The sequence below is a fragment of the Abrus precatorius genome, unplaced genomic scaffold (genome assembly GCF_003935025.1).
Source record: "Abrus precatorius isolate BTA unplaced genomic scaffold, Abrus_2018 Scaffold4, whole genome shotgun sequence".
In the NCBI taxonomy this organism is placed as follows: Eukaryota; Viridiplantae; Streptophyta; class Magnoliopsida; order Fabales; family Fabaceae; genus Abrus; species Abrus precatorius.
The window spans coordinates 16,837,316-16,861,401 of record NW_020874384.1 but is presented as its reverse complement, the minus strand read 5'-3'; the positions used below and the strand labels follow the sequence as shown (position 1 = coordinate 16,861,401).

The following is a 24,086-nucleotide window of genomic DNA, read 5'->3' as shown; positions in this document are numbered from 1 at the left end:
TAAAAATTGTATGTTAAAAATAATTTAAAAGTTTATATGATCATTTTTATCGTAGTGTCTAATGAAAACGTTCTATTAATTTTTGAACTATCATAGTTGTTAAGCATTATCTAAAGGAAACACACAACACCTACAAATAATTATGGCATCCGCACGCAGACATATATCTATCATAATTTTGAGACAATTGCATCGATTTGATAACTACCATTTAATTTTTAAATTGATAATTATGTGTGGGAACGAAAAGAGGACACTCAATCCCACAAAGGAACCAAACAACACAACACCATGTTCGCTTTCATTAAATTATTCGCGTAAACAATTTATATTACGTGGACAAAAAATATAACAGCAACATACATCTCAACATTACTATTCTTGTAAGGACCAAAAAGGAACATGTAGAATAAATAAACAATAGAAACACCAATGATACAGAAAGGGTTCCGTCCCGTCTATTCAGGCATTTGGAGGGGGGAGGAGGGGTGTTCAATCCTCCAGAACAACTATGATAGGTTGAATTCTTTCTATATACAGGACTGCAAACAAAATGGGATAGTAAAACAGAAAATGAATCTCTTAAGAGAACTAACAGTTGATGCCACATTGACCATTTGATGCTTTGTTGGAGTCCGTGGTGAAGGGGTCAATCCTCACCCACAGCAAGGAGAATATTGAAGCAAGAAGAATGGACCAAACAATAACAATGGTTGGGGTACGATTTTGTCTGCCCAAGAGACCCTTCAAGAATGGGTATAAATGGGCAATGACCCAGATAGCGAAGAAAAGCTTGCCAAATAGTGGACCCCAAGACTGGTAACCACTGTTTATCGCATAGGACACACCAGCCACAATCCCTACCAAATTAATAATAAGCACCGTTGTAGGAGGGACGAGAAGTGATGTCCATTTAAACACATAAAGCTCAGCAAAATCCCCATCTTCATCTGATGCCTTTGATGTAACAGTAAAATTTGTATCGATCCCGGCAAGCACTTTTAGAAGCCCTTGGAACACGGCAAAGAGATGTGCTGATGTCCCACCGATAACCCAAAACTGTTCATTCCTCCACCAGTCTTCTATACTGACCCCACTCCACCTAAGCTCAAGAATTGAAGTAGCAAAAATGGAGACGAAGAGGAGAATAAACCACATGCTGGCAAAGTTGCTTATCTGTGTAAGATTAACCAAATGTTATTGGACTTCCAAAATTTAGAAAGTTGACATTGACAATCAGACCACATCAGAAATTATAAATTTCAGTAATAAAATGAGATAGGAGAAATCATTTACCTCGGGAATAATAAATTTATTTGTGAGAAGACAAAATGCGGGGAGTGTACAGTAAGCAATCAATGGGATTGAGGTAAAGGGGTAGACAATAGTGTTAATATAAGCAAGTCTCATCAGGGGCTTCAACCTCCCATTGTAGCCATACCACAAGGGACAATGCCTGCTTAGAAAGATCTCAATTGAACCCAAGGCCCACCTAAGCACCTGATTCAGACGATCAGAAAGATTGATAGGAGCAGAACCCTTGAATGCTGGGCGAGGTGGCATGCAATAGATGGAAATCCAACCACGAGCATGCATCTTAAACCCAGTCAAGATATCTTCAGTAACGGAACCATAGATCCATCCAATCTGGTGAAGCCAGAAAATGTTTAATTAATAACTAGACAAGCAACTCATTAATGTCACGTCTCATACTTCCTTATACCAGAGGACAGGAATGGAAAACTCAATGATAGACATGCTCACCTCTTTGCCCCATTCTGTCTTGTCTTCATAGCCACAGCTGATAACATGGATTGCTTCCTTAAGAAGAGTTGCAGGGTTGGTTGAAGGTGGAATGCCACCCTGCTCCATGAAAGTAGCAGCAATAAAAACTGGAGATTGACCAAAACGCTTCTCCAAGCTCTTTTGAGACATAAGTAGTGACCTTTCATCATCATAACCTGAAACAGGACGCATTCCATATCACCAAGGATAAGACACAAACTATAGCAAATTTTTGTAAATTACCTGTGAAATTTATCAGTGGGGATACAGAGGGCAATAAATTAACATACAAAATTCTACAAGCATAACAACCATAAACAAGAGTTTTTAATAATAGCATACCTTCAACACCCTCCTCTATGTCTTCCATATTAAATATGGGAACGGTGGATTCAGTTCTTTTAACCGCCCTCTTCTTGTCACCATACTTCTTATTGCCACCCCTTCCCTTTTTTCTTGAACCCCAACAACTCTTTACAATAATGTTAGGTTCCAAATCTTCCTCAGTTAAAACAGGATCATAACCATACAAAGCCTGCCTATTGAAACAGCAACCAGTTCCCACATACACTGGGCCCTGAATACCATCCTGACCTTTCATGTTGATCTGATAGGTACAAAAAAAGAAATTAAACTTAACCAAAGCATTAGGCAGCTCTGCAAGCAAAGAAAACATTTTCTTTGTTGCAACTTAACAAAATTACACAAACACAAAAAAAAGAGACCTACATCAAAGAACACAATATTGCGATTGGCATATCGATCGTGCAAATCAATGCCATCAAACCTCTGAGGGAATTGCACATAGCATGTCTTCTTTCCAAGAACAGGATCCATCATGAAACACATGGCTTCTTTAAGAGCTTTGCTATTGTTGAAATAGTGGTCACAATCGACATTCAGAAGATATGCACCATTGGTCAAGACAGCAGAAACTCGAATCTACATCACCCAAGATAAACCAAGGTTAGATACACTCAGAACATATATTTCTGGTAAATGAAAACCACAACCATGCCCAACCATGTCACAATAAAGGAAATCTATCATTGTACTACGTTGAATCACAGCATCAGTTTGTATGTTATTTTTCAGAGATTTTTGGAATAATCATATGACCAAAACCTACTGCTACCTAAAGGCCATGATCTTGATATGTGCAACACAAGACACAGGACATTGCCATTAAAAAAGGGTATAAGTCGGGCAAATCCATAAAACAGATAAAACAAGAAGCTTCGGCATGACAAACCAAAGCATTCATAGCTCCAGCCTTCTTGTGATGTTGGAAGCCAGGCCGCTTCTCACGAGAAACATAAACAAGTCTAGGCAGCTCATTTCCATCTGTATCAAGCCCTCCACTATGACCTAAAAACACCTGCAAACAACAAATATTACAACTTAAAAGGGAGAAGATTATACGTGCACTTTGGAGAAAATGGCAATACCTGAATCATTCCAGGATGATCCCTAGGATTATTTCCAGGCCAAGGAGTTCCATCCTGCATTGTCCAACCTTCCTCTGGCATCTTCTGTGCTTTTGCTACAAGGGCATTGATCCGTACTTTGAATTCTTCATATTCTCTCTGTTAAGCAAAAAAATCTATATTTAATTTTCTATACACATGTACACAAAGATGGGCCATGGTTGTGGGGTGCAAAGAATATTGTATATGCTTATGTTATAGAACAGCATGCTTTTGTTGTCAACTAAGTTTTCACTTGGTATGTTAAAAATGTTGTCTAGACATAAAAATTTTACTCAAAATGGAAACACAATGCCTCAAGAACAACCTTCATTGCTCGTCGCTCCTTTACAAAGGAAGGTTGGATCTTGTCTTTCAAGTAATCAATCTTTTGGGCAAAATAAAACTCGGGGGCTCTTGGCTCAATATTGTGCTTTTTGCAAAAGGGCACCCACTTCTTTGCAAACTCAGCTGTTTCTGATAGTGCTTCAAACGTCAACATAGCTGAACCATCATCAGATACATAGCAGGAAACTTTGTCAACAGGGTAATCAACAGAGAGTATAGATAAAACAGTGTTTGCAGTTACAAGTGGTGGCTCTTTGAGGGGATCCACTGTACTAACAAACACATCAACAGGAGCTAGCTGTGATGGTTCTCCTTCACGATCATATCTGAAAAAGACATGCTAAGATTAGTGATATAGAAAATGCCATATCATAATTAAACCACAGTGCCAAGTCCAACACAACATGAATAAATGAGTAATCCAGACCTTAAAGTGAGCCTGTCAAGATAAGTCTCACGATTAATGGGAGACCATTTTGGAAATTGATCCAAGAGCCAGGATAAAGCAAACCAAATCTCACAAATAACTGATGTCAACCACAGTGGGTATGCATCTTTCACAGGGTGAGTTGCACGATATTGCAAGAAGAAGCCAAGAATAATCAATCGCAGAATGATAACAACACGGTAAGGGGTCAGCTGAGATGAAGAAATTGGCACCACACGACTCAAAGGTTGCCGAGCATCATCAACCCTGTGAAGAACAAAATCATTTGACCATTCAACTTAAAATAAAAGAAATGAAATTCAAACAGCATAAATACTGAAACTTCTACATTCTGAATGTAAGTTAAAAAATCATAGTAATGTAACACAACCAAGCGTCCATGAGTAACTAAAATACAATCTTTGTAAGAAAGAAAAAAGTAAATCAGCTTTAATGATTTTGAAAGCTATTCAAAGAAAACTCTGTGTAACTTAAATCGGCAAATATTTCTGCAATACTTCCCAAATTATGATCATCTAGTCAGTAAACATCAAACAAAATAGCATAAGTGGCTCACATTTGAAGTTCTTCTCCATTAGAACCAGTCCCTTCAACGTCTCCTCCTTTCCCTTCAGTGTATCTACCAGTCATTTGTACCATATTTTTCTCTTGCTTGAGCTTCCAACCTTCAACCCTTTCTTTCCAGTCAACATTTCCCAGACCATAAGAATTCAAGTCCTTTGATGGGTCCACAATTCGTACTGGAACTGTAATGACAAATATTCAGTCAATCAAAACTTCATAATAGCCATCAAAAGTCATATTGGAGCATCACTTCAAGTTAACTATATACCTGGTTGCCTTGGATCAACATAGGGAAGAGAGTGAACTTTTTCAGACGGGCCCAAAGGACCAGAAGTAGTTCTGACAGATTGAGTATCAGGTGTAGCACATGGAATCTCACCAGACATCTGACCATATTAAGAAAAATAAATACAACCAGATGGTTATTATTACTGGCCAACCGACTGTCCATATGAAGGATTGAAAAAGGCATGCATTAGCTTAGCAACTGAACATATTTAAAGAAGTAAGAGTCAATCATAGAAAGATCAATAGTTTAGGCAACACAATTCGAAACAATTCCTAGTTCTATTCAACCTCATCCCTTCTTTTTCTATCTCTCTTCTCACACACGACTTTACACCCGGTGAGAAGTAAAAATATGCAGACAAAAACTACAGTAAGATCAGGCATCCACTGTGAAAAGCCTGAAATGGATTAATAGATTATTACCGTTTGGCCATTGGTGAGGAGGGGAATCGGCTGTTGAGGTTCACGTCTAGAAGACGAAGAGAGGTCAGCATCTTCCTCCCACTGCCGCCTGGCCTTGGTATTTCCTTTGGTATAATTGAATTCATTCTCTATATCATCCGAATCATCTTCATCTTCATCTCCCTCCACTCGAGGGCTCCCTGATATCCACAATCATCTCATTCCAATCAAAATTCAAACACACCGAAAAAGGAAACTAACACAATTAATAAACCTAACTAACCTCTGTGCCTTTTGTATCGAGTCTTGCACTGAGGACAAGACTGGTTCCCATCCTTTCGCTCATATTCATAACAAGGACGACAAACAGGGAAGGCACACTCATTGCAAGCAACAAACACATCACCAGTGGCAGTTAATCCAACAGTATCACCACATATTTGACAGATTTGCCCATTCAAATTCTTCAAGGGTTTAGACTACAAAGCATAGCAATCACACTAAGTCAGAATCACCTATTTTCTCATAAAAATCACATAGATCGAACTAATCAACACCAAAACTCAACAGTTTAAAGCCAGATCTGATACAGATGCAGAAAATGATAACAACATTGTAGTTTCAAATACTAACCCCACTGTCAGAAGAATCGTGACGAATCCGAACGAGCTCGTTCCGTTTATGGGAACCAGCAACCATCCCAGCACTTGCTTCCATCTTCTTTAGTTCGTTATGGACAGTGCAGATCAAGAATCGTCAGAGAGATTTGGAGGCAAAGGCAATGGCAAAGCGTGAAAATCTTCGCCCATTCAATACGCCATCTCTCTCTCTCTCTTCACTTTCAGAGTCCAGCTAGCTCCTGCCACTTCACTCTGTTTTATGGTTATTACTTTACCTGATGGACTGGTTCCCGGTGCCGCTCTTAAGCCGCTTAAGCTCTAGCTTCTGCGGCTCGGCTAGGTTTACTTTGACTTCTGAACAAAGGCTCAACAATCTCGCGTGGACACGTGTCTACCATTCGTAAAGAGACACGAAGCCATGTGAAGTTTGGCGTGTAGAATATTTCCTGAATTGGCACCAGGCTGTCCCGGACATTACCGGTTGCTTCCGGTTTTCTTTTCACCGGCTGTCGGTGCCACTCGATTCAAGAATGTACTTCATCATTGATTAAATTACAGATCTGTCCTATTATACTCTTATAATAACTGGACCGTTACAACTAACATTGATTATTTTGCTGTCAAATTCTCGTAATAATATTACAATAACACCTTTTTCTAAGAAAGTTCACATCACGAATAATTCGGATGCAGATTTTTTCGGATAGTGTTGATTCAAGTTGTTGTCTGAAAACTGCCTTTTTGAAACAAAACTCGATGTCATGTGTATGTATTGATTTATTTATTCTAGAGAAATAAACTGAATGAAACGTTTTTTTAATTAATTCCCTTGAAAAATAAATGAACGTGTCCATTTCAAAATTTGCTTTAATTTGAAAGTATGAACAAAATGAAGAACAGATCATCTTTGATTTCCTAAGAATGTTTGCTTGTTGAATAAACGCTGTTAGAAACACTTTGAGCAAAACTTTGGGGTGAGTGTTATTTTCACTGAATAATTCAAAAGTGGTAAGCAAAATATAGGAGTAGAATACTATAGCCATATACTTCACAAGTAGTCGTGTAATTTATATCGTTGTATTAGAAACTGCATCAAATGACTGCATTTGGAAAATAAAAGTTAAAGACGTTTGTAAATTGAAGCTGCACATCTAAATCTACATTTTTTAGGGAAACAACAAGTGGATTGTAAATCATCTAAGAAGAGTCAGCAAAGCTTCCGCCGACACAAATTTTCAATTTTAGTGTATTAATTAATAATTTGATGTTGGGTGGATGCCATCATATGCCCTTGTGCAATATAACGTAAGGCTTAAGAATAAATTATATTGATCTTAATAATTTGCCCAAAAGACTATTGTACCAAAAAGAACAATAGAACCCCTTCTACGACGACTTATGGAGTATTTGAGTTTCGAAACAAACAAATACACAATGAAAATGTATTGGGTGAGTGCAACATCATTTTCAATCGTCCGATGCATTGATTTTTATATTATAAATGCATAAAAATAATTTTATAATCCGGCTTTGCGACTTCTGTCATTAATTACTAAATATTTAGATTTTAGATTTTATTAAAATTTAAAATAATAAATAATTAACTAATTTTAGATTTTTTATTTTTTAAATATTTATTATTATTTTCTGTGGCAATATTTTAAAATCTGTTCTTCACTCACAAAATATTTATACTCTAAATAATATTTTTAATAATATTTGAAATTATATTTTTTTAAAATATAGATGATTGATAAATACATATTTATCCAAATGATAATAATAAGCTCATATTTAATTAGTTTAAAAATATTTTAAGTATTTTATAATACAATTATCATGAGTAGTTTAAATGAATGAATGATACTCCTTTTTCTCTTTTTTTTTTTTCAGTTTAGATTCTTATAGTCTAATGTTTTTCTTCTTTTCTTTTCTTCCTCTTTTTGAATTTAGATTCTTGTAGTCCAGTGTTTCTTAGGCTATTTATGTAATTTTAGTTGTTAATAACAAAAAATATATATTTTAAGTATTTGATAATACAGTTATCGCAAGTAAAAATAAATATTTATCACACAAAAGAATATTAGTATATCTTTTTTGCAAAACAATTTTATTAAAAATGAAATAAAAATAATAAAAACTACATATATCTAGAAAAATTATTTACAAATTCATAATTTATTTAAGTATTGATTTTTTTTAATTACAATACAATCTATGTTATACAAATACGTGTTCATTTGTACGTAGAATAATAACTCGTGTTTAAATAGTTTAAGGAATATAAATAAAATCAATGGATCAACAAGGATATGCAAAATCAGTGGAGGAAGGTTTTAAACATTATCAATAACTATTTGATTGTTTTAAAAATAAGATGTAATTTATTGTTATATAACTGATTTTAAAATTTAGTTGAATAATCACTATAAATAAGCAATACTTAATAACTACTCTTCAATGTCAAAGGAGAGGATTTCTAATTTACTGAGTTAATTTTTTTTAATGATTATAATTTTCTTTATTAGTTATTGACAAGACAATTTATTAGAGAATCTTAATACAAATACTTATCATTATCAGATTGTAAAAGTTCTAAAACCATCAATTTAACCTTTTGTTTCGCGGAGACGAACTGTCTTTTGTTTTTTAAATTATATATCAGTTTTATATGCAAGTGTAAATTTATAAACACATTATTGCCAAAGTACTTTTTATCATGTGTTAATTATTATTGTTGATTGTTGATATTCAACATTCATGTATAATATTTGAAAATCAAACCATGGTATAAAAATTTTCAAAGAAAAACAACAAGTCAATTAAATTATTTTTGGTTGTAAGTCAGGCCTTTTCTTCTTATATAAGATATTGGTTAAATGAAACACGTTACATAAATAAAAATTGTAGTAAAGTAACATAATGTTTGTATTTTTGTAAGTGTTTTTGTGATTTGGAGATAAAGTTTATATTTTATAGTAGCAACACTTAATTATATTATAATTATACAAATAAGATCCTAAAAAACCTATAAAATATTGCAGTAAAGTACATCAGGGGACCAATTAATAATTTATAAAGTTACAAATAATAAGCTGAACTAAATAAGAAATATCTATAATTTGTTATTTTTTTTATAATGTATAATTTGTTAATTTTAAATTCATTCTATAGTTGATAATTCACTACCAAAATCACCCTCATATATATATATAATGTAATTAAAACAACAGCTGCCATTTGTATCAAACAATGCCGCGTCTGAGCAAACACGATCACAATACAATTAGTTCTGTAAAAGACGAAGTAATAAATCAAAGACATATTTCTTCGAATTCTTCTTTTCCAACACAACTTCGGTCTTAAAGCTAATTCACTGGCTAATAATAATTATTTTTAATGTATGTCGAATGAAACACATTAAAAAAAATAAAATAATAACAATTTTTTATTAAAAAATGTAATATTTAAAGTTAATATTAAATTATGTGATATTTTATCATTTTCAATTAAAAATTATTATATACAAATTTTTAATCCCGGCCAGACAACGGTAATATAAATCGTTGTTTTTTTTATAAATAAAATCAGTAATAATTGTTCGTAAACAATTATATATCTAAAATTAATTACTCAAAACTTTATATTCTTTCATGGGATACCGCTTGTAAATAAAAGAAAGTAAAAAAGAAGAACTAAAATGGCAAATTATTCAACGAAACAGGAACTCGAGACCAATAGGTTACGCTGTTTATATTTAATATAAACAATAATTGAATTCATGATTTTAATTTCTACGAAGACAGACAAAGTAATAAAAAAAATATAGGAAATAGAAAGAATAAAGTAGTGGTAATTACAATACAAATGAATAGCATGCCACTCTTCGCTGTCACCGGGAAGAGGTTCGACGACGAGGAGAAGCTTCAGATCCTCCGTCTCCTTGCGAGTCCATGGCAACTCCCACGGTACCGTCGAAATCATCCAAGGGATGGACGAACAACGTTTCCTTAATAGCAGCTACCATCTTCTTCGTCCTCATCATCTTTCAGATCCCTCTTTTCAGGTACTCCAAACCCTTAACTCGTTCCTGCTGAATCTGCAAAATCCAATTTATGCACGAATTTTGTGATTAGTTTATAAATCATATTCTTCGTCCAAGACTTGAACTATGTACGGCTATAATTGAAATAATAAAATAAAAATAAATGCGTTCGATTCGATAGAGATCAATATTTGATTATGTTAACAACCTTTGGACTTAAATAATGCAAGAGCTTAATATTAACTTTTAAATCATTAAACATTTGATGGTTGGCTTAGATATCAACTTTCATACTTGCTACCAATTATACTTAACATGTGTGGATTGGCCTACTCTAATGTGTGTTTGGCTTCACATTTAAATCGTTATGACATTTATTATGTTACTGGTTGTAGCTTCTACATTTGTATACATGTTTACATGTTTTTCAACGTGTTTCCAAACACCATAATAACAACGTGATTTTAGTGAGTTTGCAAACACGCACTTAGGTTATAGCATTGAGCTTATTTGAATTTTATCCCTTTTGGTTTGGTTACTTTTACAGGGTGACTTGCAGATCTGGTGTATGTACAACCCCTTTGCATGTCACGTCCTCACAGTTAATTGCAAGTGAGATCTTTCCTGCTGTTGTTGTGAAGGGCCTTCTTTACCCTGGGGCTGCAGTAAACGGCCTCATTCCCAACATGAGTTTTCCCAGTTGGGATAATTTGTTGGACTTGTATAACTTAACTGCTGTGAAGGAAGCTTCTGCAGTAACTGATCTTCAGCGCTTGGAGGTTAGTCAATTTAACTGACCTTACATCTTTTGTCTTTTGATAATTGAGGTCTCTTATATTGAATTAAAAGTTAAATTAAAATTTCATTATAATTCTCTGGAGCTGGTAGCTTTTGTCTGTGTTAAGCCTTCCAGTTCCATTGCAACGATCTTTTTTTAAATTTGAGCCTTACTCTTGTCATGGGTTGTTTGTGGACTATTTACTTGTGAAGTGGTTGATGTCTTTGCTTAGTTGAATAACTTAATAATCCTTGATTATTGGATTTCAAGTTTTACTTGCCAAGGCAATATTTTACCAAGGAGAGAGAGAAGGGGGGGGGGGGGGAACCAGTCTAATGAGAATGCTCTGTTGATAAATTAAAGAGGCATTGAGTCCTAGTAGCACATAAAGTGTGCTCCATAATTATTCTTGCATATATGCAAATTGATATACCTTCATCTGCCTTGTGGATTTTTCAATTATTTTCATTGTAGTACATGATTCCATTTTCCTTTTGGTTTCGGTTGATACTTTTCATCTAAATATACATAATTTTTTTGCCAGGTTCTTGCAGGAAGCTACTTCTCGGTGGCTGGAGCACTTGTGGGTATTTTAAAACCCGGGAGAATGAGCATGTTTGGGACACTTCTTATAATTTGGGGACTGGTCAAAGAAGGGATTTTGGGAAAGCCAGTAAATTCTGATCCTTCAAAAGCCGTGTACGTCTACCCAACAATGGTGATTGCCTTGATATGTGCTTTCTCATCTGTTAAGTATGACTTGAAGAAGGCTGTTAGGTCCGCCCCTGTCCGGTCCACTGCTAGACCACTTCAGGGCTCATCTAAGTCTAAGCTGAAATAAGTGATTCTCATGTTGACTAGTTAAAATTGTATGCCTTCCTCCCAAATTCATTTTGGAACATACAGTTCAGTTTTTCCAGAAGTGTGACCTCTTTTTACCATATTCTTATTAATTGATTGAGCTTTTTGATCTGTAGAACGGAAATAAAATATTGCTTAGCGACTTATTTATAAATAGAAATCAAGTAGCTGATCAAAGCAGTTGCTGTATTAGAATAAATAACTTACGAAATGATCATGTATTATCTATTTTGTAAATAATTTCTGGCGGTAGGCAGATGAGTAGTCATAGAAACAAATGTGAAGTGTCTTGGACAGAAATTTGTAGTATTTATTGAAAAAAGATAACAGAAATTTCCCCAAGATAGTTTGATCAGGTGGTGTTAGAGGCCCCAGTTAAAGAAGTTGATATGGTGAAAGATAGCTTGATAAACAAAGATAGAGGAAATCTAAAAGATAAAGCAAGCACATCATTTATGATTGAAAAATACCCGACTGTCCTCCAAAATCCTAATCGCAGCATGCGGTTGATTTGATTTACATTAATGAAATTTCACTGTTTCATTAGTCAACTCAAAACCTGAAATGGTGTCTTAGCAATCATAATAACGATATCAAAGATAGACCATAAATTCTTCAGAGCACAAGCATTTCAAATACTAGGTTGGGTTCTTAACTTCGAAAAATACACAACTGATGTGCTAATATGGGACGAACAATGCTGGTAGAACCAAAGCGGACCCTCAATTCCACGGCCCCAGATCACAATTCTAGAAAAAGTGCAGAATCTACAAGAATAACATTACTTAAAACATATGTAAGTCGTTCTATAATGCCTCAAAATACGTGTCCAGGATAAAGTAATAGCAAGGATAATGATATTTATACAAAATTGTCATGAAGCCTCATAACTATAAAGCCAAACAGTCCATGCCAAACTCTAGTAAGACTCGTAACAGCAAACTACAAACCGTGACAAATGTTGTATACCACCAGCTCATTTAGATATGTTGACTACATAGAACACAATAATCACTTGCTTTGGGCTACACCTTTTGCTAAAGTAAAAAGCCACATATAAATTATTTTCCTTGTTGGAGTCAAAGTGGTTGTGACCTGTTTGTTAACGGTATTTGATGGGGTGACTGGTGTTTAGAGATCTCGATTCACTGCAATTGTGGCAGGAACTGGACACAATTGCACTGAATCTAGATCTGGCATCTAGCCTGCATCATTTTAAAGGATTCAGATTGTCTTCAGTTTAGGTGTGAACTGGACCTCTATATTCAACCTCCTTTAAACTCCATATTCAACCTTCTTCTTTCTTTTATACTTAACTCTTCTCTTTCTCTCTTTTCTTTCAACTTCGTACCTAACTCCTTTCCTCCTCTTCTCATTCTCACCTCATCAAATACTTATCTTTCCTACTTTTCTCTATACTTAACTCTTCACTTTTCTCTTTCTTTACTGTCAATTTTTTTTTTTACACAAAATTAGCTTAAGTTATTTTTTCTAACTTAAGCGAATTATTTTAGCTTAAGGGAATTTTAAGTATTTGAAAATATGAAAACTGGGTGTAGAGAAAAAAAAAAAGACTAAGAATAGATTTGGATAAAGAGAGAGGATGGTATAATAGTGGCAGCGAAGGAAGATATGAATTATTTTAGCTTAAATCTATTATTTTTCTTTAAGCTAATTTTCGCCTTTAAGCTTTATTTTTCGTTTAAGTTATTTATTTTATGAAAATTAGTTCAAATTATTTTATTATAATTTTAAACAAAAATAACTCATTTTTATTTAAAGGAATTTTTTTGCTTAAGAAAAAATAAACTAGAAGTCTAATTCCTACTTAAACTACTGGAGAAAATCCTAATTCTATTTTAAAATGATTTACGGATGGGTCGGTTAAAATGAAATTTCCTAAATGCTGATGTTTGTCAACTGTCACAACCATTCCTGGGCATGACAAAGTGTACTCCAAATGAAATTTTTAAACACGGTAGTTGGTGGATAGTTAGTCCACTCATCAACTTTTTGGTAGAAAAGTCCCTACTCTCCCTATTTCACGTTTGTTCGCTGGAAAAATGTTTTTGTACCCGTATTTTATTTACATGAACTCACGTATAGAAGCAATGTGACGGTGACTTCGATAAAAAAAAAAAAAGAGGGAAAAAGGAAAAATATATACGAATGCTTTCATTTTGGAAAAAAAAAAAATTATTAGAAAGAAAGGAAGGAAGAAAAGTAAAAAATGTGATGAACGATGGATAAAAATATTATAATACTTTAAAATAAATAAAAATGTACTAACAGTAGTTGCATTCTATGGAGTACTCTTTTAACTTCACAAACTTAGTGGAAGGTATAAAATATTGGTGGATTGCGCCTCCACTGATTCCCCTGAGAAACGCAACGCGCAAGAGAAAGAGACTCTCAAAATTAATCGAAAGGATTGGGGGTAATACCTCCATGACTCCCCGCTACAAGCTTACACTATTGTGCAATCATGAACAACGGCGATGTTGTGAACGATATTAAGGCGATGCTTGACGGAGCAGAGCCACCCGTAACCAACGAGTGCTGCATCTACAGAGTACCCTTTAACATTCACAAACTCAACCAAGATGCATACACCCCAAAGGTTGTTTCCATAGGCCCTTTTCACCACAACCACCACCCTCGCTTCCAAAACATGGAAAGACACAAACTTTTATATTGCAAGGCGTTTCTCCAACGAACCCAAACAACCTTGGACACCTGGATCCGTTACATAGAAGAGGTGGAGCCCAATTTTCGTCGTTGTTATTCCGACACTCTCGAGTTCACCAGGGAGGAACTCGTGAAGTTGATCTTTGTGGACTCTGGTTTTATACTCGAACTCTTTTGGAGATTCTATTACGAGGATTGGTCAGAGGATGACAAGTTGCTTCTAAAACCTTGGTTGTCCACTAGCATAAGATTAGATTTGTTGTTACTTGAGAACCAGCTTCCTTTTTTTGTTCTCGACAACCTCTTCTACATGTCCGTCAGATATAATAGATCTAGCAATGGTACGAATAATATTCCTTCATTGCTTGAGCTTACGTTTGAGTATTTTGGTTACTACAATAAATCCAACTTGGATATTCATAATATTAGCATAAGACACTTCACGGATCTTATTAGAACTTTTCACTTGCAACATCCTCCTCAAAGAAGACCGAGTAGGACTAATGAACAACTGATACATCTTCTTAGCGTTACTGAGTTGCTTGAAGCAGGAGTCAGATTTAAGGTAAACACTGAAAGTGGGTGCTTACTAGACTTGAGATTTTCAGGGAGGGATCTTGAAATTCCGCAATTGAAAGTGGAGGATTGGACTGAAATTTTGTTTCGCAACATGGTGGCTTTGGAGCAGTGCCACTACACTGATGAAGCCTACATTACTGACTACGTTGCTGTTTGGGATTTCCTTGTAAACACTAGTAGGGATGTTGATATACTGGTTCGGAACAGAGTTCTGGTTAATTGGTTAGGGGGTACTGATTCTGTGGCTAACCTGTTTAATGGTCTTTGGAAGAATATTACGCATTCAAATTTTAGTTCTGATTACTTTCATCTCTGTGAAGACTTGAATGGTTTTTGTAGAGATCCTTGGCGTAAATTGAAGGCAACTCTGAGGCGTGATTATTGTAACAGTCCATGGCAAACTGCTGCTTCCATTGCAGGAATTGTACTCCTTGTCCTCTCTTTGGTTCAGTCTGTTTGTTCTGTCTTGCAAGTGATACAGCAGTAGAATGGCTCTCGATCCCCCAAAGACTTAGTATTTTCAGTTATAGTTGAGTCATGAATTATTCTGATTTTTTTTTTCAATTTCTATTGTGCTCCTTTTCTCTGAGCATGTTTCCATGGTTTTGTCGTTCTGTTGTATTAGATTATTTAAGTTAAAATAGAAATTTTATCAGTACAGGTGATATCATTTGTAAATTAGTTCTTGTACAGTTGTACCAATAAAAACTTTTATCTTAATCTCTATATAAGTATTTTATTACATTTTTTTTCATGCTGATGTAACATCTTTAAAAAATGGTGATCAATATCTTCTATCAACAATGTTATAAAGTAAGAAACCAAATAAATTTGTAAACGAGTGATGAACTTGTATTTTAACAGATCATTTATTTTTAGTCCATTATCTTTTGTTGATTTCATTGTAAAAAATTAATGGATCACGATGGGGACTTGGAGGGGGAATCTTGGTTAGTTCCTGCCACCCACACTAACAATAAAGCAACACGTCCGTGGGAAATGACTTAGGAGTTCAGATATTTGTTATGAATTCTGATATCTGCACAGACGAATTTGCATTTTTTCTTTCATTGAGCACAAATGTGGTTCTGCTGGTTAAGTTTTGCCTTTTTGTCAGATCAAAATAGGGGTGTGATCAAGTTAATTATACTGAGAAGAACGCACCCTGATGGAATATTTCCGAACTGACCAAGATTGGTGATGCTTTGAAATTTAGAAGCATAGCAATCATGGATTGTAAATATGCATAATAGTGCTAAATATGATATAATCTAGCTAAATATAAGACATGCACCGAGACATAGCTAGTTTTCATTCCTGTTTCTATCACTCTGAATTTGATGACTGCTAGCATGCAGACAATAAAGAATTTCCAAATCTACGTGTGGCATTAATAAATCACTGATAGTTATTGTATTTGTAATTGTGTACAATTGTAGTAATATTTATGATAATTATTTATATTTTTTTCTTATTATTTGTTGTCTTACACTAATCATTTATCTAACTCTAATTTTTAAGAGTCAAATTTAAAATTAACAGCTATTGACCTTGATTGTCTTAAATTGTTACAAATAAGATATATTTAATATGACTTTATTTCAGATGTATTGATAGCGTAAGCTATAATTATATTTCTTTTTTATTTCCCAATCTCGTTTACATAAAATTTTAAAGGAATTCATTTATTTTTTTTATGTTGACTCTTTTTCTATTTTTTTCTCTTCAAAATTCATATACATAACTCTCAATTTATCTTTTTTATATTAAAATTTATTGTATACTTAAAAACCCTAGTTAAAAAAAGTATTTTGTTTTTATAATGATTTTTTGTCTGCAATTTCTTAAAAAGATGGCATATGTAATTCTTAACTTCTATTTTCAATATAAGCGCCCATTTTTTACTAATTATACTTGTTTCATAAATTTGAAATCTATTTTATAATACATTTTAATTTTTTGTATAATTTAATTATGTATATATTAATTTTAAAAAATTATATTTTTAAAATTATACAGATTTATAATATTCATATACAGAATAGTTTTTTTTTGGTCTGTCATATATACAGAGTACTTATTTAAAATTTAAGAACAATGAACATCGGCCCGGCCCACTTTGACACTCAGTTAAATTAATCGAAACATATGGACATATATTTTAACGGGCTTAATTTCTGAATTTCAAAACCCACATTTGAGTCGACAAAAATAAAACGAGAAATCCATATTTGAAGCCCACCAAAATAAAACAACCACATTTACAGTCTGGTTAATGGGCCTAGAATACAGCTACCTAGATCAAACGCATCCTTAATCTAATTACTGTGGTCTTTCAATGGTCACTTAATAATGCTGAATTTTACATTTTTTAAGTTTTGAAATAATTAATTGAAAATTTTAAAGGTTATAAAACTAGTACTCTTTTAAATGTGTAGCTTAAACAGAAATAAATGTAAACACACGCAATTGATGTAAATTAAAGTGTTACATATTTATGAAATATAATTTATATATTTTTCATTAAAAGTAAAATAGATATATTTTAAGTTTTTTTAAAATATCATAAACAACATCAATATACTGTTCTTTTTAATGATATGATAAGTAGAATTATCGTTTTTTAGTTACACGAAAGTGTTAAATCCTCAATAAATAATTACACTACAAAAGAAGGAAACGCTAACAGTCACTTTATGATAGGAAAGAAAATAAGCTTGGTTTACTTTTGCTTAAGTAGGTTTAGACCTGGTTTTGTAAAAAATATAAAATTCAAGTCTAGTGTAAAAAAAATAATTTTAAAGACTAATTATATCAAGGCTTTCAAATTAATTAAAAAAACTTAAAATTTTAATGTTTGAATAAGTAAAACCTTTAATAAAAACTACTGTATCTTATGTAAAAATATATTAGATTAATTTATAATTATTGAAATATTGAACTACAGTAAAATCTAAATTATATGCCTCAATAATAACTAAATAAATCATGCAAGCAAAATTTAAATTAAAATATTTTTCTTTTAAACCGAATAGGTGAAGTAATCGATTACTCACAAATATGAAAAATATTTTTTAAGAAAATATATTCTAATATTTATTTAACCCGCAAGTTAAAGTGGGTTGAACACAAATTAAAATTGTAAAAACGGGTGGCCTAGCTCGGCCCGATACGGGTAAGGAACTTAAACGGGTCAGACTTAATTAGTCTAAAGTAAAAAACGAGCTTATATTTTTACTACCTAGATCTTATCTTATGCGAGTTATGAGCTTTCACGGGCCAGTCCGACAATTTGAATATTTTTTTTTTATTTTTGTAACATGTTGTTTGTTTTTATTGTTTTTATAATAACAAATCATTATTTTTATTGTTATTTTTAGTATTTGTAACAAGTCATTTTAAGTTATTTTTGCAATGACTTAATAGACTACTTATTTTTTTTTTCTAATTTTTGTATTAGACCATTTATTTAAATTTTTTTAAATGTAAAAGGTCATTGGTTTCTTTTTTTTATTATTTTTAGAATAGCCATTTTTTTTATTTTTGTAACACAATAAATTCACAAAAATATAAATAAGTTCATAATTAAACAAATTTCTTATGACAAAAAGTCCATGCACATAAAAAGTTTACAAAGATTAAAAAAGTTCATCAAAGATTTAAATATTAAAAAATATTAAAATTTAAGAACATGAAGCTTCTAGAGAAAGCTTGAAATTATGAAGAGTAATGATCTATTCTCCATTAACATATATTTTAGGATTTTGAAACTAAAATATATTTCCTTTTAAATTCTTTAAAACACAGAATTTAATCTTAATATATATATATATATATATATATATACATATGAGCTATCTGAACTCGCATGGGCCAACCTGATTAAAGCCCTATTGAGTATTAGGCCTATTTGGAATAAACCAAAATAGTCTAAGGTAATTTCGGATCTTATTTTTCAGAGTTCAAATCCACTTATTTAATGAATTGTTTTGTCTAATCCATCGAGTTGGTCCATTTTACTGGCTCTAACACAAACCAATAATTTATAGGTATATTTCCTAGTTTTCTCACGTAGCACATACTTCGATCTTTAAAAAATAAGTATAGCTCTTGGAGAGGTAGTGTGTTTGACCTGGAAACCAAAGCTAAAACCATTTATTTCAAAGGGAGAAAAAAGAAACCTTTAAACATGCTTGCTTGGGTTGAAAAGAAAGGAAAAGGGGAGCTAAAGCTTTTGAAAGTGTATCTCATTTTTTTCGTGCATTGAATTGGATAAAAAGTCCTCTTGTTTTTGCTAACCTTGACTGCCACAGTATAGGGCTTTCAACCTGAGCTGGTTTAGTTTTGATGGTATTTGGGACCCAACTGACATTACAAATCCTCATGATTAAAGATGTTTTTGTTGTGCTTTCATGAGCAAGGGTCTTTCGTAGGTCTTGTCTTTGTTAGATTGGCATGAAACCAAACAAACTCACGCACAAGCACTCACCAAAAATATAAAAATAATAAGACACTTAACTACAAAAAGCATCTTTATGGTGACATATAATTATTCTTAGTAACTTAAATAATAAGAAAAAAAAACTCCTTAAATGTTTATCACTTGAAAATAAATTCAAAAAACAGCTCATTTAAATCTCCTCTGAATAAATTTCATCAATCGAATTACATAATGAATGATATTTTGATTTAAGCATTAATGTAATGCGTGTGCGTGCAACTCCATGCCAAAATTACATGATGGGGAATATGCAAATTACTAAAAATGGCTCAAACCTCAATTGCATAGTTGAAACCCCAAAGCACATGATTGAGCAAGCGAGCGGGGAGGTACTTCACCAAAGCACATGATTGAACAAAGCATATGAAGTAACATAAAGCTTAGACTAAAGTGAATTTAAAGAATCTTGTTAAAAGCTATATAATGGAGTGTAGTAGCAGACACTAATGAAGTGTGGCAACTTTTGACCAATGAGTGTTGCTGTTAAACGTAACCCATGAGGTCAATGGGGAAACCCATGAAATGTATCATAAGCTTGTAAAGTTATGGAATCCTATGTTAATTGATGCTTTAAAAATTCTAGTCATTCTTCATAAGCTTTAAATCCAAGATGCTTGATATTGATTAATTAAGCAAAGTTATTGAACCCCCTCCGTTGATCAATACACAAATTTGATATTTTATTAACAGAAGATAAGCACTCCTTAGTGGCAAAGCATTTCTGGTTCAACCAATCAAAGGTTGTCAATGTCTTTCTTAGAATCTTAACATCGAATCGGTTTTCTTTTCTTTTATCTTTTTTTTTTTCGGGGGAAAGGAACTTTAAGTATTTCTGATGGATTTGTTGGAGAAATGATAGTGTTATGACTTGGATTATCGTAGTTGAGCATCAAATAACGCTGCTATTTTTTTAAAAAAATCAATAAATTAAGTGAAGGTGTAAGTGCATACTAAGTTATAGATAATTCATATAAATATTTGAATTTTCTTCGATTATATTCAATTTTAAAACGATCAAACGCAGCATAGAATAGTTTTTATCTTCATTTTTAAAATTTAACGAACATATCACATAAAAAAGAAATTTTATGACAACAGTGAGAGTATTATGGTAAAGTAAATTTTTACTTAGTAAAAAGTAGATTACAACATAGTGATTTTTTCCTTAAAAGCAAAATTATCACCTTATTATAAATCTATTTTCAATTAATAATTATTTGCTTATTTTATTAATTTAATTTTTCTATAAATCAATTTCAATTAAAATGCACATATAATTCATTATTTAATATAGTAATACTAATAACAGACCAAGGTAATTCGAAAGAAAGTTACCTAAATCTTGAATGTTCTTTAAAATGCAATAATTACTAGCATATATAGGTATTATGTTTATACTTCAAACTGAAACTTTTAAAACAAATCATACAAGGAAAAAAATGATATTTCAAACAACATATTAATTGTATAAAAATATTATAAATAATAGTAAATATTAATTCATTTATTATAATTAATAAATAAATTTGATTATAATAATTTGATAAATATTTTTCTTCTGAAAAGTCTAAAAGATATTTTTTAGATAGAATTATAATGATATTAATAAAATTAATTAAAAAATTTCTCATCCTAAATTTTTTCAAGCATAAATATATATGGAGTTGCACTTATAAAAATGTTGAGTGTCACAACAACCAATTGCTTCTCTCTGTCTTTATACACTCATACAAACACGTTCAAAAAGATTAAGAGAGCTATATATATATATATATATATATATATATATATATATATATATATATTAAAATTCACAATTTTACTTTTTATAAATAATAAATTTATCAATTTTATTATTATATAAAAAAATTTCACATAGTAAATTTTTTGTAAAATTATCAATACCTTATTTCACTAATATTATATTTGAATATAATAGTTATAGTATAAGTAATTTTGTATTATTAAGTTATAAATATATAAATATTTGAATCATCTCAAATTTAATATATGTAATAATTAGATACAATGTTACATGTTTAAATACTTTAGTTGATTAAATAAATTTTTTATTATTTTATTTTTCTTATTTTTTTAACCTAGTTAGTTTTATCCTTAATTATATTTTTTTTATACTTATACATATTAATTTTTTTTTTACAATTAAGTACATAAATCAATTGAAAATAAGTTATTTTAGTTTAATTTATATATAGTCTCAAAAGAATATAATTATATTAAATATTCAGAGAAATTTTTTTATTACTTACTATAATCTTATTTAACCTGAATAGAATTATCTCTTATTAATGATACTTATAATTCAAAGGTCACTAAAGCAAGTATTGTAATATATATAATAAAATTTCAAATTAAACTATATTATTGTTAATAGTTAATATTTTTTATAAAAAAATTAAAAATTGATTGATGATTAATAATTAAAAGTAATGCTTTTCTTAAAATTTTATGTATCTTATATAAGGCCTTATTAAAAGATTGATAAATATAAATATATATATATATATATATATATAATATTATAATCTGCTTTAGAGCTTGGTTTACGTTGGTCGACCATGACTATGTTTACTTGCGACGAATATTAAGTGAAATGGTACTATGATTTCTTCAACGTAAATTTAGAACTTGCAGATGGGTTGTTCTTCTGTGATTGATCTCGTGTAACGTATTAAGTTCAAAATGGATCAAAAAATAAAAGCAGCATATCGTTTGAGATTAATTTGCCATGACCAATATAGAGTTGTATATATATATATATATATATATATCCTAGATGCTGTGAATTTTTTTTGGCCCTCCCTAATCTTCCTGTCAAATGAGAAACCACGCGTGCTCAATTCTTTTATAAAGAGTAAAATTATGATCACATACAAGCATACACTTGGTTGTATGCAAACTGCAATGATGGTATCATCCCAAAGTGGTCCTTATATAAAAGAATATGGGCTATAACATTGAGTATTTGAGACTACAGTTATGAATCAATTATTCCTTGGACCACGTCCCCACTATAAAGCTATATATATGTGTGTGTGTAGCTCTGAGAGTAAAAGAGAGAAAGACAGAGAATTGAGCATCTTTTCTGAACGCATCTCGGAGAATTAGATAAAGAACACCTTTGCACCAAATCATAGTGAGGCTTAGAACGTAGCCCCCTCTCAAAACACATTAACACTGACATTAAATTGTTGATACTTAAAAAAGTACATGGTCTAGCTGCTGAGTCAGATACCAGAATCACTCAGTGCCAACAAAAACTCAAAATCATAATTCACCTAAGCTTCCTAGCTGGAGGAAAATCAAAGAAGCAAAAATAAATATCCGCATGAGCTCGATGATGACCAAAGTAACATATGGTAGCTAGAGACCAAAAAAAAGTAACTATCACTAGGAAATAGGGATAGCCTCTTGATTCTCTCCTTGGACAACAAACCTGAAAATGAAAATAAGAAAGGGCATCAATGCATGTAACTTTCTACATATATAATATTTATATACATACGGCTATATAGCATGACGATGAAATTAACTAGATAACCAAAAATATACAGACAGACAAATAGATGATTAATCACACTTACCACATGGATCCAGAAACTCTACGATGAATAGGGAGACCTGCCACTACTAGAGTCCCTCGGTGCATTGCATCGGTAACACTCCATTCTGTTGGCGAAGTTATGCTCGTTGCATCCAGACCTGCACATTTTAATCACACCCCCTTCAGTAATCTACTGTTTTATTTACTCACGTTTCCTTTAAAAATGTCCTTATAATAATAATAATAACACCGTTCTTGTAATATTGAGCAGTAACATATTCATCAGAGACTAATGATATATAAATATTATATATATATATATATATATATATAATTTTAAGAAACACTTCTATGAAATAACATAAAATTCATATAAAACCTGTCATAAAACGCAAACTGTAAATTAGAAAAGAGAATTAATGTTTAAAAAATGAACATAAGTAATTGTGGTACAAGGCTATAATTTATTTATTTCTTGCGGTGATCAGTTTTATATGTATTGATATAAATAATAGTTTAAAGAATAAGAATAAAAAAAAGTAATAGGAGTTTTTAAAGTTTTCGTGCAGCATCAAATTATATAATTACGTGTCTGATTTGAGACAACATGCCTATCATTACGAAGTGTCAGTGATTCTTTGTTCACATATGAAGCCATGAGCGATGAGTGAAAGAGAATATTAAGTTTATCTTTTACATTTAAAATATTATATATATATATATATATATATATATATATATATATCTATATATATTTCTTAAAGAAATAAAATGATGAACCTGGTGCATATCCAGTCACCGGATTTCCAGCCGGGGCGGGCGGAGGAGCCGCCGCCGAAGCCGTAGGCTCTCATTCGAGGCATGTCGGCGTCGAATGCTCCGGCGGAGGAATCCTCCTTGGGGGCACCACACTTGAAGCAGCTTGAGCGGCTGGCAAAGTTGTGGGCTCCACAGTTTCCGACGGTGCAGTACCAGTCACCGGGACGAATATCAGGACCAGGTGTAAAGCCAAAGGAAGAAGACCCTCTTCCCCCAAAGCTTCCACCATAGTCACCACTTCTTGGTTCCCCACACCGTTGGCACGAATCTCTTCTCTGAAAGTTGAGGTGATTGCATGTCCTGCAGTTCCAATCTCCTGGTCTGCTCAT

At 32.2% G+C, this 24,086-nt stretch overlaps 4 protein-coding genes across 5 annotated transcripts; 2 read left to right on the top strand and 2 right to left on the bottom strand.

Moving 5' to 3' along the window:
• Window positions 1-272: 272 nt before the first annotated feature.
• On the bottom strand, window positions 273-6,151 carry LOC113864982 (cellulose synthase A catalytic subunit 1 [UDP-forming]). Of its 2 annotated transcripts, XM_027499269.1 has the most exons (14): window positions 5,935-6,151; window positions 5,585-5,780; window positions 5,323-5,501; window positions 4,880-4,997; window positions 4,604-4,793; window positions 4,027-4,293; window positions 3,580-3,925; window positions 3,234-3,371; window positions 3,038-3,163; window positions 2,515-2,727; window positions 2,128-2,392; window positions 1,765-1,961; window positions 1,297-1,647; window positions 273-1,176 (listed from the first exon to the last, which is right to left on the bottom strand). In XM_027499269.1, the coding sequence occupies exons 1-14, from the start codon at window positions 6,016-6,018 to the stop codon at window positions 592-594; spliced, it is 3,255 nt and encodes a 1,084-aa protein (XP_027355070.1). In that variant the 5' UTR covers window positions 6,019-6,151; the 3' UTR covers window positions 273-591. The 2 variants fall into 2 exon arrangements, with proteins under 2 accessions (XP_027355070.1, XP_027355071.1); XM_027499270.1 differs by lacking the exon at window positions 3,038-3,163 and having other exon boundaries at window positions 317-1,176.
• Window positions 6,152-9,764: 3,613 nt separating this feature from the next.
• On the top strand, window positions 9,765-11,717 carry LOC113865683. The gene is made up of 3 exons (XM_027500398.1): window positions 9,765-9,987; window positions 10,514-10,745; window positions 11,289-11,717. The coding sequence occupies exons 1-3, from the start codon at window positions 9,875-9,877 to the stop codon at window positions 11,583-11,585; spliced, it is 642 nt and encodes a 213-aa protein (XP_027356199.1). The 5' UTR covers window positions 9,765-9,874; the 3' UTR covers window positions 11,586-11,717.
• Window positions 11,718-13,978: 2,261 nt separating this feature from the next.
• Window positions 13,979-15,583, top strand: LOC113865753 (UPF0481 protein At3g47200-like). Its single transcript, XM_027500489.1, has one exon. The coding sequence runs from the start codon at window positions 14,091-14,093 to the stop codon at window positions 15,357-15,359; it is 1,269 nt and encodes a 422-aa protein (XP_027356290.1). The 5' UTR covers window positions 13,979-14,090; the 3' UTR covers window positions 15,360-15,583.
• A 7,134-nt stretch (window positions 15,584-22,717) lies between these two features.
• On the bottom strand, window positions 22,718-24,086 carry LOC113865968 (transcription initiation factor TFIID subunit 15-like). The gene is made up of 3 exons (XM_027500803.1): window positions 23,719-24,086; window positions 22,979-23,096; window positions 22,718-22,830 (listed from the first exon to the last, which is right to left on the bottom strand). The coding sequence occupies exons 1-2, from the start codon at window positions 24,084-24,086 to the stop codon at window positions 22,997-22,999; spliced, it is 468 nt and encodes a 155-aa protein (XP_027356604.1). The 3' UTR covers window positions 22,718-22,830; window positions 22,979-22,996.

Bases quoted from the DNA above. Each gene is read 5' to 3' on its own strand.
- LOC113864982 (XM_027499269.1), bottom strand. From the start codon at position 6,018: ATGGAAGCAAGTGCTGGGATGGTTGCTGGTTCCCATAAACGGAACGAG. The intron at 5,781-5,934 runs GTTAGTATTTGA...TATGCTTTGTAG, and splicing joins ACGATTCTTCTGACAGTGGG to TCTAAACCCTTGAAGAATTT. The intron at 4,998-5,322 runs GTAATAATCTAT...TAATATGGTCAG, and splicing joins TCCTCACCAATGGCCAAACG to ATGTCTGGTGAGATTCCATG.
- LOC113865683 (XM_027500398.1), top strand. From the start codon at position 9,875: ATGGCAACTCCCACGGTACCGTCGAAATCATCCAAGGGATGGACGAAC. The intron at 9,988-10,513 runs GTACTCCAAACC...TTACTTTTACAG, and splicing joins TTTCAGATCCCTCTTTTCAG to GGTGACTTGCAGATCTGGTG. The intron at 10,746-11,288 runs GTTAGTCAATTT...TTTTTTTGCCAG, and splicing joins CTGATCTTCAGCGCTTGGAG to GTTCTTGCAGGAAGCTACTT.
- LOC113865753 (XM_027500489.1), top strand. From the start codon at position 14,091: ATGAACAACGGCGATGTTGTGAACGATATTAAGGCGATGCTTGACGGA.
- LOC113865968 (XM_027500803.1), bottom strand. From the start codon at position 24,086: ATGAGCAGACCAGGAGATTGGAACTGCAGGACATGCAATCACCTCAAC. The intron at 23,097-23,718 runs GTTCATCATTTT...TAAAATGTGCAG, and splicing joins GGTGACTGGATATGCACCAG to GTCTGGATGCAACGAGCATA.